This window comes from Aulonocara stuartgranti (genome assembly GCF_965226115.1).
Source record: "Aulonocara stuartgranti genome assembly, chromosome: 7".
NCBI classification, from domain to species: domain Eukaryota; kingdom Metazoa; phylum Chordata; class Actinopteri; order Cichliformes; family Cichlidae; genus Aulonocara; species Aulonocara stuartgranti.
The window spans coordinates 10820681-10837291 of record NC_138945.1 but is presented as its reverse complement, the minus strand read 5'-3'; the positions used below and the strand labels follow the sequence as shown (position 1 = coordinate 10837291).

The 16611-nt window shown below is 41.6% G+C and overlaps 1 protein-coding gene across 4 annotated transcripts in view; it reads left to right on the top strand.

The window, feature by feature from the left end:
- Positions 1–16611, top strand: part of jph3b (junctophilin 3b) — a 103622-nt gene that overhangs the window by 78934 nt on the left and 8077 nt on the right. For all 4 annotated transcript variants that reach the window (XM_082540528.1, XM_082540527.1, XM_082540526.1 and 1 more), the window contains exons 4-5: positions 7642–7766; positions 10026–11002. In XM_082540528.1, the coding sequence (XP_082396654.1) occupies positions 7642–7766; positions 10026–11002 (1102 nt within the window). The remainder of the gene's footprint in view (positions 1–7641; positions 7767–10025; positions 11003–16611) is intronic.

Sequence of the window (16611 nt, the reverse complement as noted above, 5' to 3'; positions counted from 1 at the left end):
ATGAGTAACAAAGTGGTGATGCTTTAAATATTTGCTCAGAGCAGGTTGCTGATTTAGGATAACGGCACAACTTTACTTGCCCAGAATAACCTAACTGTACATACAGTTTTAGCCTGGCCTAGCTCTCCGCTCTCCTACACACACACACACACACACACACACACACACACACACACACACACAGAAATGTCTAACCCAGATTCGGGCAGCAATGTAGCACAGCACAGAACAGCCTCTCTGTATGTGTGTGTGTGTGCGTCCCAGAACAGAACAGCAGGGTATTTCCTTGTGGAACACCAGGAGAAACCCTGAGAGGTGAAACAGTCACAGGATAATTGCTTCAGTTCTCTTTGAGCAAAATGAAAGCACAATGTGTGAGGATTTGTGGCCCTTTTTCGTCGATTTCTTGCTGTGTGTATGTGCGTCTAAAATTGTCCATAGGCTGAGTTTGAATGTACATCCTACTTGTTCCTAAAGGCAGGGCAGCAAGCAGTGAGGTCAGGGGTCGGGTTTATCTCCTGAAGAGAATCCAACAGCTGGTAGAAATTCAGGGTCAGCTGTCCACGTGCCTGATGTTACAGTAAATCCCAGATTTGTTTATATGTGTGAGTGTGTGTGTGTGTGTGCGATACCAAGCTCATGTGCCCTGATTACTGCTGTCACATGTGCTGATGTAACTGATTTCTCATCAGGCTACCTGTGATTAGTCAGTACCAGTGACTCACTGTGTCACAGGACTCCAGTCGCTGAAGTTCTGTGACCTCGTTTCATTGGTAAGCCTAAAGTTCAGCACAGAGACACACACACACACACATTGAGTTTCCATCACTTCACAGGGCGTTACACTGACTTACATTCATTTGCCGGTGATTTATTCTAACTTTAATCCAAAACTGTATTTCATACTGTGTACTCCAGTATTTACACTTACTATTGTGAGCATGATTATATGAAGTACTGGGGCTTTGCAGTCACACGACAGCTTAACCGCATGAGTTTAGCCTCTCTCTACCAATTTGGATGTGTGACAATATAGAGTCAAATAAATAAGGCCTAGACACTGCCTGTGACTACTCGGCAAGCACCAGTCACAAGGGAATAATGCGCATTTCCTGGCAAGTCGTTGCTAAAGGCTGATAAGAGCTGCTTTGAAACGGTCACACAGGCCTAGAGACGAGTGACCTCCTGGAAACCACTGGTCTCTGTTTCTGGTTGGCGTGTTTTAAGGCTTTTAAAGCTGTTTTACTCCAGCTCAGCTAGTAGCTAGCAAGCATTTGCAGACAAGTTGACATCTTCTGTGCAAAGTGTGGAAATCCCAATGCCGTAAAAGCATGCCTGGATAGAAAAAACCCACAGTGGAACACTAAAAGTTATGGATTGGCCTCCATACGTGGAAGTTTAGGAACAGAAATATCCCAACTGAGACACAGCGGAAGTGTCCATGCTGAAATTGACAGATTTACCTTATGGGGGCTTGTTTTTGTTGGAGTCCCGGCACTGTTTAGACAGATTTATATCCCCACAACATGAGTAATACAGACACACACACTATTAGCAGTGATGCAAACCGGAAAGCTTTGTGAGATATGAATCATCCTCATCATCATCAACTGGTTCAGAGCGATGACAGAGATGATGGAGGAGCTTAGAGCGTGAGCCCCGGATTAGACTTTCTCTTCCTGTCTCTTTCCTAACCTCATCTCATTGCACTTTGTTGTCTTCCTCCGTATCTCCTGCATCGCTCTGTTTTCATTCTCCTCATGTCCCCTGTCCTATTATTTCGCCTGTCCTTTTGGCCTTGATATCCCTGCTCATTTAGTGTCCTCTGAATGTGTCACGTTTTAAGCATCAATGCGGCTTTCTCAAAGTGTGCCGTCAGTTAAGGAACATTTAGAAGGTGTCTCCGAGATGTAAGTTAGATGTGGGGGTGGGGATTGTATGAATATACAATATTTTATTAAGCCTTATTTCTTTCTTTTAGGGATCTATTTTAGCACTACTGTGCACAGCAGGTGCTCTACACAACCTCTGTGGTGCAGATACTGTATCTGTAGTAGCCATCATACGTTTTGAGAAACTTGCTTTTTTGTTCCCTAGCAACAGCCCCAAACCCAAAGATTTGCTGTCTGGCATTAAGTCAGGCCACCGGTTTGTTTCAGATCATAGACTGTATACAAATGATGAATGTAGACAGGTTTAGACAGGTCCATGTTTACAAAGTGAAGCCGATGCTGAAATGGCTTTAAAATTTGTTCTTTTTTAACACCAGCAGGGGGCGACTCCTCCGGCTGCAACAAGAAGTTTATTTATATAGACGTGTATTAGGAAATATATCTACTTCTCATGCAATATGTGACCTCAGTAAAAACTTTCTTGATTAATTTATTGTCTCAAATGCTAATTTGAAGTCTTACAGTATGATATTAAATAGGTGATATATGAGGATAAGCTTTCAGGCTGGCCTCTGTTGTGATTGTCACTAACACGTGAGCACAGTTTTCCTTGCTTTCTCAGCAGAGTTATTGTCAGTTTTGTTGTTGCTGTGTTTAATAACACATTGTTTGTTCATCCATTTTCTTCCACTTATCCAATTCAGGCCTACAGGGTGGAGTGCTGGAACCTATCGCCACTTTCAAAAGCTGAAAGGCAGAGTACACCCTGAACAGATCACCAGTCTATTGTAGGGTTAACACACAGAGGCAGACAGCCATTCACACTCACATTTACACATACTTCAAGTTTATGGAAAGCTGCCCCTAATTATTTTTCATTGTATTTATTTTTTTATGTGGTGTTTGCATGTTGTCCCTGTTCTTGTGCAGACTGCTTCCACCTACAGTCCAAAGACATGCATGGATTGGGTTAACTGACAATTCTGAATGGGCCACAGGTATGAATGGGAGTGTGAATGATTGTCCGACTTGCTCATTTTGGTCATCGTTTTATTTTGATATCTCAAATTTTACTTTGAAATCTGGAACTGCGGTCAGCTACGTTTCCCAACAGCACAACAAAACCTTTGGTATCCTATTTATTTTTATTTTCTTAACTGAGCTTTGAATATGATAAGACTATGATAGTACTAAAATCCAGGTCTGCATAAAAATATAGCAGCAACAGTGCTAGCTTGTTTCCTCCTGTCCACTCCTGCCATGACTAGGATACCACTGGTTATCCTCCTTCCCACAATTAACCCGACAGTGATTTGGTAACGTCGAATATGTAACATCTTTTAACTCAATCTTTCTTTCAGTCTCACACCAATCTTCTTCACTCTCCATCCTCACACTGTACCTGTCCTTTGTCCTCCTTCCCTCCTCCTCATCACCTCCCTCCAGCTCTGCTTCCTTTCCTCTCCTCTTCCTGCCCTCCATCTGTAGCTCTTTTTTTCCGTCTTCTCTTGGACAGGATGCTGTGTTGTATAATCGAGCCCTCTTTGAACAGGCAGCTCCTTTCTCTCCAGGCAGTTGATTCATCCAGAAACAGGTTGTTCCCTGGGAAGACGGGAGCAGGACAGGAAGTTGTGGAGGAAAGGATGACACAGAATTAGACAGAGAGACTTTTTTAAGAGTGGGCTTGTGTGTTCGTGACATTTAAACCACATGAAGATTTTTTTATTTATTAAAAAAGCACTATCCTTGATTATGCTGTGTAAATTAAGGAAACAGTCTTTTCCCTTTCTTTATACCTCACCTCCCTTACAACCAGGAGGCGTGCACTCACATGGTGGTGTTGTGTATGCTGTGAGCCTGACACAGTGGATGCTGGCAGAGAGTCCACAGAGGGGAAAAGAGAAACAGAGAGGCCGAGAAGAAAAAATCAATAGCCATCGACATGCAACACTGCATCAAGACTGTTACTGCCCAGAGAGGGAAAAGGGATGGATGGAGACGCTTTTGTAGACGAGTGGAGAGCCCTTGGATAGACAGAGGAAGATAGGTGAATGGAAATATAGAGATGATGGGGAGAGGAGGGTTGTAATTGAGAGAAAAGATCTATTTGATATTACCAGAGAGAAAGAAAAGAGGGTGGGACAAGAGGTACATGAAAAGGGGTTTGTTATAAAGAAGGCAGGGGCAATTAGAGAGAGGCAAAAAGAAAAATGAGGAATAACAGAAAGAGTGAGAGAGTGGTTTTAAAAAGGAGACTGAAAAAGAGGCTGTTAGTGAGATGAAGGGGATGTGAAAAGCCTGACAGCCTGAGAGGCAGTGAGATGAATTATTTTGTGATAGTAAACACATTTTCAAGCAGAAGATTACAGCGCCTGTAAACAGATGAATGCATGCTATCTCATCATATTGTGGCTCTGTAGTAATTGTCCCTCCGCAGCTTCTGTTTGAGGTATCATGTAATATGCTGATGCCTGCGCGTGTTTGTCACCTTCTGGCTCAGGTGTCTTTTATGAAAGAGATTCCATATAAACACAAAATGAATAATGCCGGTTCTGTTAATAAGAATACCCCAGAATAAATGCTTTATATGGGCACAGCAGTGATGTGATTGATGTAGGTGTGTTAGTCAAGCTTCCATAATGACAGGAAAAATGTTATTATACAACCAAAGCATTATGACCTTTTCTCCAGTTGTGTTTTTTTTTGGCATTCATAAATTTTCTCCTACTTAGACGTAATTTCTGCACAGAGTAAAAATGACAAAAATCACCTGCTTGGCTCTGAGACGCTCTATTATGCTCATTTACACCTCAGCTTATTTATTTATTTATTCAATTCTTGGACTTTACTAGAGGTGCTGTGCATGATTCACATCTCAAAAAGTAATCATTGATTGTCTTATACTGCAGCACTTCAGTTCATTCACTCTCTAAAATTAATCGTTTAGCTTCTCTTCTTTAAAGCACAGCCTTTAAGCCTGCTTTCTTCTGATTGGCAGCCCCTGCAAAGCAAAATGTTTTAATAGCAGGTGGGTGGAGCTTCTGTGGTTATAGCTGATGCCAACAGTAGGAAAATAAACTGCCTGGAACTGAATATTTGGCTCAGAGAGATACTTAAGATAAGATAAGATAAAACTTTATTAATCCCTCAGGTGGGTTCCTCTGGGAAATTGTACATACACTGACCTCACTTTCTAAACTTTATCCATGTTTAATATGTGTCACGGTTTGCGGGGGCAAGCCGTGTGGAATATATATAGGACCAAAAGGCGGCAGCTCTGGTGCAGGTGAGTGTTTATTAACAACAAAAATGCAAACAACAAAGGCGCTAGGAACATGAAACTGAAACCTAAACTGGGTAAACTAACAACACAAACCAGAACCGAAGATGCAGGGAGATCCGGAGAACTATACACGGAGAGACGCAGGGAGACCGAGGGGAAACAACACAGACGAACCAGCAACTACTATGACAGAAGACACAACTTAAATACACTCAGAGAACACAGGGGGATTACATACAGGTGGGGACACAGCTGGGAGTAATTAACATGACGAGACTAGGGAGGCAAACTGAAAACACTCACATAAGACACAGACCTTCACAATAAAACAGGAACTTACACATGAAAGGACACAAACTAAGAAACGCGGACTAGATACAGGAACACACGGGCAGAACAGAGTAAACACTAACCAGAGGAAGAACAGAACCAAAATCGCGAAGAGAAAACACAAAACGCTGGGTCAAAAGGACCCAGGATCATGACAATATGAACATTTGTTGCCTTGGAAACCCAGATAACCCACCTTCTCTGGGGGAAAATACCCATACAGCCAAGGTATGCAGAATAGCATTTCTTTTAATGCAAGATATGTCAAAGTAGCAGAAGCACTGTAACTACAGAGGGCAAGGCCTTACTGAATGGTTTGTTGAATATGAAAAACATATCAGTCTTATGTTGTGACTTTCTTGGTTATCAGATTTCAAACCACTCAAATAGTTATAGTAGGTTTTGGACATGCGTGTCAGACAGCGCTTTCTGCCATTTAAAGCACTAAATGAAGTTCTTTTTTTTTAAAGAGTGGTGTAAATCCCTCCATTGGATTTCCAGGAAGGTACAGAATCAGTAAAAATGTGCCGTGATGCTGTGATGCCCAATATGACTGCTGTTGGCTTTTTCTGCTAGTTTGAGAAACAGTCAGCCAAAAAGGTTGCTCACAGTGTCTTCGCTTTTTATATAATGAGCTAGATACTTAGCAATGTTTATTTAAAAAAAATCTATTAAAGGGAGTCCCTGTTTAGAATAACTGTGACAATAAACAGATTTTAACCTTCCTTTTAACTATGCAAGTGTTCAAGCTACTACAGTGCGACATCACCCTTTGGGCTACAAACACCGGGATCTAATTAATGGAGCAAAGTTGGTGTGTTCTGTAGGTGCTGTGTGAATAAGCCGGGGCTCAGCCACAAATACCCCTGTATCAGTGAAAAACTGAAACACTGTGGAGCATTGTTGGCACTTTTATTGTTCGAAAGGTCAGTTTCTAATGACTTTTTTAAAATTACAGTATTTTTGGACAGTGGTTTTTCTTTTATTCTATTCTTTTCCTTATCTCCCTCTAATGTACTGCACTGTTTTATATTCCCTATTTTTAGACATGTATAGCTAAAAACTCCTACTTAACACTGTTCTACAAACTTTTTATAAAAATAAAAGAATTATAGCCTCAACTGTGTCTATTTGTACGCACAGTTGAAGCCATAAGTGCAAAAGCCCCACCCACTCTCTGGTCAAACCTTCTTCTTGCAATGGTCTGCCAATCATAATATGGTTGCTTGAAGGAAGGGGAAAGGAGACACAATTGATTATTCCAGCTAGTGGATGAGCTGAGGAGATGCACCAGAGGATCAAGGATTATTTTTGTGGCTCGATTTCCTCAGTGTGTGGTTTTTTGGGGGTTTTTTTGTCCTGTCTCTCTCCCCTAACCCCCAACCGGTTGTGGCAGATGGCCATTCCTCCCTGAGCCTGGTTCTGTTTGAGCTTTCTTCCTGTTGAAAGGGAGTTTTTCCTTCCCGCTGTCACCAAGTGCTTGTTCAAAGGAGGTGGTTTGATTGTTGGGGTTTCACTGTATTGTTGTAGAGTCTTTACTGTCCAAAATAAAGTACCTTGAGGTGACTGCTGTTGTGATTTGGTGCTATATAAAAATAGAACTGAATTAAATTGAAATTTTGAGCTGTAGTTCATGCAAATGTGCTCTAGTATAGTCCAAGCATGAAAACGTGAAACTGGAAATGAGCAGAATAGGTCCCCCTTAAAGATTAAAGATTAAAGTTGGCCTTTTGTGCTGTATTCATTTATGTTAAACTGGTATGTTTTAAAATAGATTTTAAGATTTTATTGACTGACTTTAAAGGGTTTTCATGAACCATATACACCAGAATGTAGTGAAGGGAACAATGGTTACAGTCAGGGCTGAGTGGGCTGAGTCAGTTACTATATTTAAGTTTCATATTTCAATATATTTTTAGGGGAAAAACATTCCTGATTTTTTTTAAATACATTTCCCAAACCGTTTCTCTCTCTTTTACTTTTACTATGGTTTAGCTGTCCTCATATGCGTTTTTTTCAAATGTTTGCTTCATTTAGTTGCTGCTGTCAAAATGCTCAGCAACAGAAAATTTGCTCAGAAAATTTGTAATATGCTATATAAATTAAAGTTATTATTTTTACTATTCTGTGTTTCAGGACGGCTCACGCACAGGGTAAAGCTGAGGCGGCGGTAGCAGCAGCTCAGAAGGCCCAGGAAGAGAGTCGCATCGCGAGGGTCACTGCCAAGCAGTTCTCCCCTTCTTTCCAGCACCCAGGAAATGGTGGGCAACCATACATGCACTGATTAAAAATTTTATATATAGCACATGTTCATATCCGTCTCTATAGAGATCCAGAAACCAAGCCAAGCAGGCAGCAATACGTAAGCATACACCCCGAACACACAAAACACATCAAGAGCTGTGTGTGTGGTAAAGGTCAACGCCAACCACCCTCCAGCTTTGCGGTTCTGCAACTGTCACTCATACCTGTAGAACGCTGCAGGTAGCCTACACAGTCCAACATGCAGCGTGACACACACGCACACAGTGACTTCATGCCGTGCGCTGTACACACACACGGAGCTGAGATGACAGTGATTGTTCTTTTGCCGTCAATTCTGCTCGTCTGCTTCTTCGCACAGCTAAAAAAAAACCTCACACACACAGAGTTGTGAGAGCATCTTTGTCAACAAGCATCAGCGCTGACATTTTGCAGGATGTTTGTTTTGATAACCTGTTTTGATAATCATCATCTACCTTACTGTTGCCGCCTCTTCTGCTTTCTGACAAAAAATAAAGGACTGTATAGAAAGATGTAAAGGTGGAATGGATGAGAAGATCGATTATGGAAGGATCTTTACACTTCTTCTCCTCCCAGTTTAATTTTTGTAAATGTTTTTTTAAACAGGCTTATAAAAAATCAGTGAGATGGCTTGTGTTTTTATACTTGACATATTTTTTTTTTATTTGGAAGGCATTGCCAGGCAACTTTGGCGCCATGTAGCTGATTTGTTAATGTTAATCAAGTGGACTTTGAGTGGAGGGAAACTGCTGCAGTGCACAAGTCCTTCAGCAGACACAGAACTCCCTACTGTGCTTTGTTCACTGTTTACGTAACAGTTTCAGAAAAACATGGAGAGTAGCTAGAATATTCACAATTTACCGTGTGATATTTTTTTAAGTTTATTTATTTATTTATTTTTGTAAAAGTCTCAAAAACTCACAAAAACTGTATGTATCAAATGTGATACACTAGCCATAAACCCGGCATGCTTGTGCGTGGCTTGTCCGTAGTTGCTGTGCCCATGTTGTAGCTATTTACTGTCAGAAGGGGGCAGTGTCCTGGTTGGCCTGTCACTTAGGGGCTGCTATGGAGAAAAGTCATAATTTACAAAAAATACTTATCAAATACTGCAACCATTGTTTGCAATTTACACAAATGCTTTTTGAAAAATGTTTTGTACAGTCTTTACTGCTCGCAGAGATCTTGACATCAACTCTTTTCTGTTCAAGCCAGCTTTTTAATCAGTCAGCATTTGACCTATATAGTCATCAAAAAGGAACCTGACAAACCAGTGGGTGACATCTACCTACAACCATCTCTTATACTGTGTGATTGGGCTACACACTGCAAGCTTTTTGGTGTTTTTGTGTTGTTAAATTCCCACAATCCCAAAGATCTGCACAAACAGAGACTTACTTAATAATGCTTTTTTACTACAAGCCAAAGTTTCACATTTTACACAAACATTTATTCATTTATTCTGGGCTTTTGAGCACTTATCCTCTGTCACATATACACTGAAACTCTAATGAATACACTGAATCGGGGGAATTTGGGGTTCAGTATTTTGCCCAACAATACTTCAACATGCTGACTGGAGCAGCTGGAGGTTGCTGTACCATAAATGCTACAGTCGTCTGATGACTTCCCTTCTCTTCTTCTTCTGTCTCCTCTCCTATGTGCTCTGTGCTCTGTCTACCCCACATTGCACATGCACAAATTAATTAAATCAAATGAATTATTTTTGTTTTGATCATTATGTTTTCCTCTTTGGCTTCTTGGTGATGTGGGAGAAATGAGAGTTCTGTTGGCCCAGTGGCTTTAATCCTGTAAGCAGATGGAGTAGGGAAAACACTGCAAACATAATGTCTAAAGAAAATTGTATTGTTTTCTTGACAGTGTTAAATTCAGCCCCCACTCTAACCCAGTCATTTTTACACATGTAACGAGATTTTATGCAGTGTTGTGCAACTTGTGGGATTATTTTCTGTGGGTGTTGTCACACTTACTCACCAGCCTAAAACAGTTGCATGTGATAATTGGAATTGCAATGATATATTTTATGTAATTGTAAGATTTAACCCCATCATGTTTTTACAACAGGCCCTTACTTTTTATTTATATAAGTTTTATGTTATTTTTTTCTACAGTGATACTGGTGTATCATTTAGAAACCCAGATTGGGTAATTCCAACAAGTAAAACTCCTTCATCTCCTCCTTCTCATCCTGAATGCCTTTCTGATGTCTTCTGCAGGTATGGAAGTGCAGCGTCCCAAACGTCAAGTGTCCAGTGAAGTGGAGGGCGAGGGTTTGTCGAGTAGCGCTGGTACGGCCGACAGTCCTGACCTGTATGTGAAGAGCGCAGCCTCTGACGACCCCTCTAACGACGCTGCAACCCCTGATCTCAGCCCGCCTTCGTCTTCGCCACCCCACACTCCGCCGCCACCTGCCCGGCCGTCGCAACGCACCAAGAGTGCCCGTTTCCACCGGCAGAGCGCAGTGGACCATGGGGACAGGGGAAGGGAGGGGGGAGAAAGAGGTGAGAAAGGTATGGGGGTGGTGCAGACAGAAATTCAGGTGTTGATGGAGGGAGGCAGTGTGGGAGGCGAAGGTGTTGGAGGTGGAGGAGGGAAGGGGGAGTATCCACGGGCCAACAGCTGGAGTGAAGACAAAAGACGGGGAATGTTGTCAAAAGGAGGTGGGGTCAGTGGGAGAGGCACTAGCCGGACCAACGGACACAAACACAGCTCCTCTAATCACAAGTCGCGGGAGCACAGCTCTTCCAATCACAGACAGGCCAGGTGGACAGAGTCATCCTCATCTGCCTCTTGGACGTCCAGCCACAGGGGCGTGCACGGCAGGGGAGGCCGGCTGCTGGAGCAGGACGAGGAGAAAATTAGCAACTACGAGATGGAGATGAAGCCTTTACAGCCCAGAGACTCAACCACCCACAAGCCCCATGGGCACGGGGAGGAGAGGCACGGTCACGGAGAGGGGCGTTCACACGCCGTACAGCGACAGAGGCACAAGAACCGAGATGGGAGGGAGGGAAGGGAAGGGAAAGAGGGGAGGGAAGGGGGAAAGGACTCAGCGCACAAGCTGGACAGACAGGGGGAGAAGCTGGACTCACGGCCTCTGCGCCGGGACCTCACCCTCTCCCCCCCTCTTAAATCCTCCCCCATCACACCGATGCAGCAGGACCACAGCCTCACACAGAGCAAAGGCAATTCGGTAAGACCGTCTTATTCTCTTACACGCCGACACTTTACCAGCTCTAAAAGACGAGGTCAAAACGGCACAAGGGATTTTTTCCCCACAGAGCTGTTGATTTCTGGCACTTAACGTCTAAATCATCACTTGCGCTTCACTAGCCACTGGAATATAACAGCTGACTGCTATAATGTTAGATTAATGATTCTTCAGACCATTTTTTTCAGCTTTAAATCTTAAGGTTGCAATCAGACCTGAAAGTTAAACTGTTACAACACAAATACCTCTGATGGCACAAAACTCAGCTCTTATGTTCCTTGCCTTGAAAACAACAATAAGTAGTTTTCTTGGGGTACTGTGTGTGTGGTTGCATTGCATGAGAGAGGACACAAGCAGCTATATGCAATATCCATCCATCCATCCATCCATCCATCCATCCATCCATCCATCCATCCGGGGGAGGGGAAGGGGGGACTGGAACCATTCCCAGGCACAGGGGATAAGAGGAAGGGTACACCCTGGACAGGTCACCAGTCTGTCACAGGGCTTTTATGCAAGAGTTTTATAAATTTGTATGATTTGGGCTTCAGTTAAGATTAGTTAAACCTCTTAGCTCCCAGAAATCCTGCCTATGCCAAACTTGCTCAATAGTACACCACTCTGGTTTCTGTGCATTTTGTGGCCATATGCTGTGCCTGATGCACATTGACCGTGATGAGCTCTCTCATTTATTATCACGCTTTGTGCTGATAAATTTGTGCTGAAAGCATTTTTATTATTCTCAGGAACAAACAGCTGCAGAGCAGATTGGCAGAGTCAGCAATTTCTTTAATTAGTTTGATTTGTTTTACTGAACAGTAACACAAACCTTTCCTCTGGTTTGAATCCGGTCGTCTTAATAAATACTGTCGTATTCCTGTGGATGTGGCCATGTGAAAGAAACATACAGACCTGTTTCAGTAATTATATATGTGTGGAAGCAGTTCCTCCACTAAGTCTGTTTGGGAGAATTGCCTTAATGTGCTTAAGCTTAACTTCATATAATACTGTGTTTAAACCTGTCGGAAGGATTCTGCAGCCCTGTCTCAATAAAGTCATGACATAAATCATGACTTAAACAAGCCCATTTAAAAAAACACAACATCTGGAAAGGCTGCACTCAAAAAAATAATTCATTGGATGAACGTAATTTTATCTTGCCTCTTATATTCCATCTAAACAAATCATGTTATATTAATCCATCTTGGTTGTGTTGTGTCAACACGATATATGTGTGTAGGTTTAACATAATATTAACATTAACATTCAATTAATTTGATTTTTGTTCAATCAACATGTTTGTACCACGTTAGTCTAATTAGATTTATTTAAATTCATCTTATATTGTTTAAACACTTTGGCACATCAAAAGTCTTGTTACAGGAACTAAAATATTTGTTTGTTACACCAACGATAATCTTGTTGAATGAATGAAATGTGACTTATGTCTGTAGTACATGTTGTATTCATATTACATAATGTTCAACAAAAGAATTCAACGGATTTACAGCAACTTCCAATCCACCCATCTCCTTATCTTTATCTGGGCTGCGGAAGTGATAGGGTAACAAGGGCAGGGTACACACTAGGTCGCTAGTCTATCATACAGAGACAAACAGCCATTTGCACTTCAACACCTTTGGGTAATTTAGAATAACCAGTTACCCTTTAACTGTGGAGGAAACCAGAGTACGCAGAGAGAACCCACTGCAAACTTTGCCACATTGTGGATTTGAACCCAGGATCTTCTTGCTCTGAGGCAACAGCACGAATCACCATGGCATTAATCTGTCAATACAGACTTAACAAAAGTAGGAAAGCTATGCTTGATGATGCTTTATGTTGTTGTCCCTGACAAGTTAAACCATAAGAAATAGTAACAGCATACACGCGGTGTGGTTGTCTGCCTCTTGTAACCCCAGTGATTTTCCAGTGGTTTGACATCTAACGTGATCTTGTGAATTTCGTGAGTCAACTCAAAAAATGAAATTGGGTGGTTGTTACATGCACAAGATCCAAACTTGTAATTTGAACTAAATAATTCCATGTTTCTATGGTGAACGTAATTAAATCATGTAGCATCTGCATGAAATTCAGCAAATTAATTTGTTCTTGTTGAGATGACATGATACAATCCAGTAAGAGTGGCTGGATCCAGGCAACTAACCTTTAAGGGTGACATCACCCTTAAAGGTGTTTGTGTCACCCGTTATCTGCAGTATTGTACGCCACAGTACTCTTCTTTCATTTATCACTCAACTATTTGTGCCACTTTTTGTGTGTACTAGCCAAAAAAGCACCATGAGTGTGTCCCCAGTGAGACTTTCTGAAAATGTGTGCTAAATGCCATCACATCCCCATCAGTGCTTTAATGACAACCACCTTTTCACGCTGCCTTCCAGTGTGGCTGTTCAGATCAAGTGGAGACCTCCCCCAAAAAAGAGTAAATGTGAGGGACCAAAATGCCCATCTTAACCACACCAATTAAGATTATGGAGAGGTTAATGTCCACCTGTTTAGTAGCATTACCAGTTTTTCTGGTCATTTTGGAGCAATGAATGTATATAAATAATATACTGTATGTAGTGTGTGATTAAAACAATGGTTAAAGTCTCTGCAGATAATTTTTCCTTTACTGTATGGGGTTGAATTTTTCTAAGAACACATGCATGTAAACCTATTAAAGTTAAAGGTTGCTGAAATTAGATTATTTTTATGTTATGCTACTGAGATACACATCATTGGCGTTTTGAAACTTTAATCAATATAATATATGTCTAACACTATGGCTGAAATTTTCCTGGCAAAATTTTTTTGAGGTGTTTTATTCAGAGATGCATTAAAGCGTGTTTCTGTCTATTTAGCTCAAAATTAAATGTGCGCTCAAAGATGTTTGAGGTACTGAGTATTTTTGTAGCCACCCACCATGCTCAAATTAAATTTTCCCTTATATCAGTTTTCGATCACTTTCATATCTTGATTAAATCTTTCCCCACGCTCATCGCTGTCATCTAGATTTAGTGGGAAAAAGTCAACAAGAGAATGTAAAAACTGCTTCTTCAGTGACAGTCTGGCACTCATTAGCTGATATGATTTCAGCATGTTATCCACAAGCTCAGCATAATTCTCTGCTCTGTGATTGCCAAGAAAATTCTGGACAACCTGCACGGATCCGTCCTATGCTGCTGATGTAGTTGGCTTCAGTTTTTTTTGAACTCACGCATCAGTTCATGAATTTCAGAATCCACAAAGACCAAACCTGGAGACCAAATGTAACTCTTAAATGCTAAAATGCATCAGCATTCCCACCTGGTCATCCTAGTTATCCAATTACTAGAAGATCATAACAACAACAAAAAGAAAAAATGTTTTTTTTTGTTGATGCTAGATAAAAAATAGTTGTCAGTTTTGGGGTCACCAAGTAAAATTTGTAAAAGCACAAGTAGAAAAATGCTTGTTGACCAGTGTAGCATTTGCTGATAATGTAGCACTTCACCTTCTTGTGGAAACACTCCGACTGCTAGCTGCATAAAAGCCAAGATGATGTTCTCCATAAGAGCAGCTTTAAGTGATGCCACAGTGGCCAAGTCCATATTTTATGTACAGTCTGTGGTTCAGGGCCTTTATGAACACATTCAGACAGCATGTCTTAATAACTCTGTAACGCTGTAACGAGATAAGCTCTGATATCGTCAGGAACACTCATTCTCTTACAGTTACAGGACTTGTAGTAAGTTAGTGACTCATGGACCTGCCATATTTACAAAAATAACCATTTCTTCTGGAAATTGTATCTGTCTTTTTCATAAAAAGCATGTAGAAAATAAACATTATTCTGGTTTTAGATTGTTTTGATACCTTATTTGTCTTTATAGCCTTTTAGCTCCCTTCACTTCTATTCACTGAGGACTATCTTCCAAGCGCCCTCTACTGTCCTCGAGTCTGAACTGAATCTAGTTTCTGAACCCTAAAGAAAGTGGAATGGTAGCTCTGAGTTCACCAGCTGTTCATTAACTTTGCCTGCAATTTAGTGCTGGGCAAGTAAAGAGAGATTTTATCAAACTTTTATTTCCTGGAAACACTCTGCTGCTCAAACACGTTTTATGCAAGTAAGTATGAAGCCAAAAGGCACTGAACAACTTTGGGTATAACATAAGTGACCCATTACACTTTACATTAAGCAATTTGACTTCATATAAAGTTGTTTACATAAAATATAAGTTATTACTCGGAATTTTAGCATGAAATTCTCCACTTGGCTTCAGTATCAGTGGACAGCAGCTGAATGGAGCGTTTTTCATATCTGTCATGTCACTGCCACACATTGATTTGACTAAAAGGATTTGTTGCCCACTGTCATGAGGATACATCCCATCCCCAGTGACATAACACAATGTTATCCCACATATTAAGATAATCCGGGTGGAGAGGCACAAGGTTTAACCTTATGAAATAAAGAAAGATTTTTTTGTACTGTGAGCGAGCGGGGAGGGATTATGCTGCTGTAATATAATTTTTTGGCTTCATCTTGACTTAGGCTGGTGGATGGCCCCATCCACGCTAATCCTGGGTGATAATATGGTCGCGGCATTAGCTAATGAAAGCAACAGGAAAATCACCAAGTGAAAACCACACATCGTACGCCGCAGACGTTCACTGAGCACATAAGGACGCACCCCATTTCTCCCTCTCGCACTCTCACTTTGCTTGTGTGTAAACTGCTAAATACAGTTCCTCGCTCCTCAAACAACTTGCTCACTTTAATCAGAATTTTTCTGCAGCAGCGTGATGGCTTTAGTGGCTGAGGCCGGTTGCTCATCAGTTCAGTGTGTGCTGCTACCTGCTACATGCAAACACAAAGCCTTAGACACATGGACACACACACTGATAGAGATACACAGAACCCCAGCAATCCTCTCTGCACCTTAGTAACAGCAGACTGGCAAACTAGCCCCATCCTCACAGACGGCCCCCTATTGGTTAACCAGCGCTCTGTTGCTAGGGAACAGCGTATGCCTTGCTCCAACGGCGCCAATCAGTGGGCGCGTGTCAGTGACAAAGGGGGGGGGGGGGGGAGGTAGGGTGCTTGTGTGTGTGTTTGTGTGTTTGCAGCCGCAGAGAAACAAGTGAGATTTGTGTAAGACAGGTTCACAGCATGCACAGATACTATCACACTCAGATAAATACACAGCGAGAACGCCATGGGAATGGACACCGGGGCCCCTTCCGCATGCAGATGTGCAGCAGCACAAACACAGGCCCTCAAAATCAATCAGTCGATTGATCACTTACATCCGTCCATGAAGTGTTCGTACAAGTTTGCAACAGAAAGATGCATACAATAAAATTACTTTAAAAAAAGATGTGTTTTCTTTACCGTGTCTGCTCTAACATGAATACTCTGGACTGAAATAGTCACTCAAGAACATCAACTCAGCATCATGTAACACAGAAGCCAACCTCTGTGCATCCCATAGGCTCATATTTACATGAAGCTGCATCCCCATGGCCCATGTCCTACAACAACCATTAGTAACTCGATGACGAAGATATCTAAAAAGTAAACAACTAAAGTTACATTTAAAAATAAA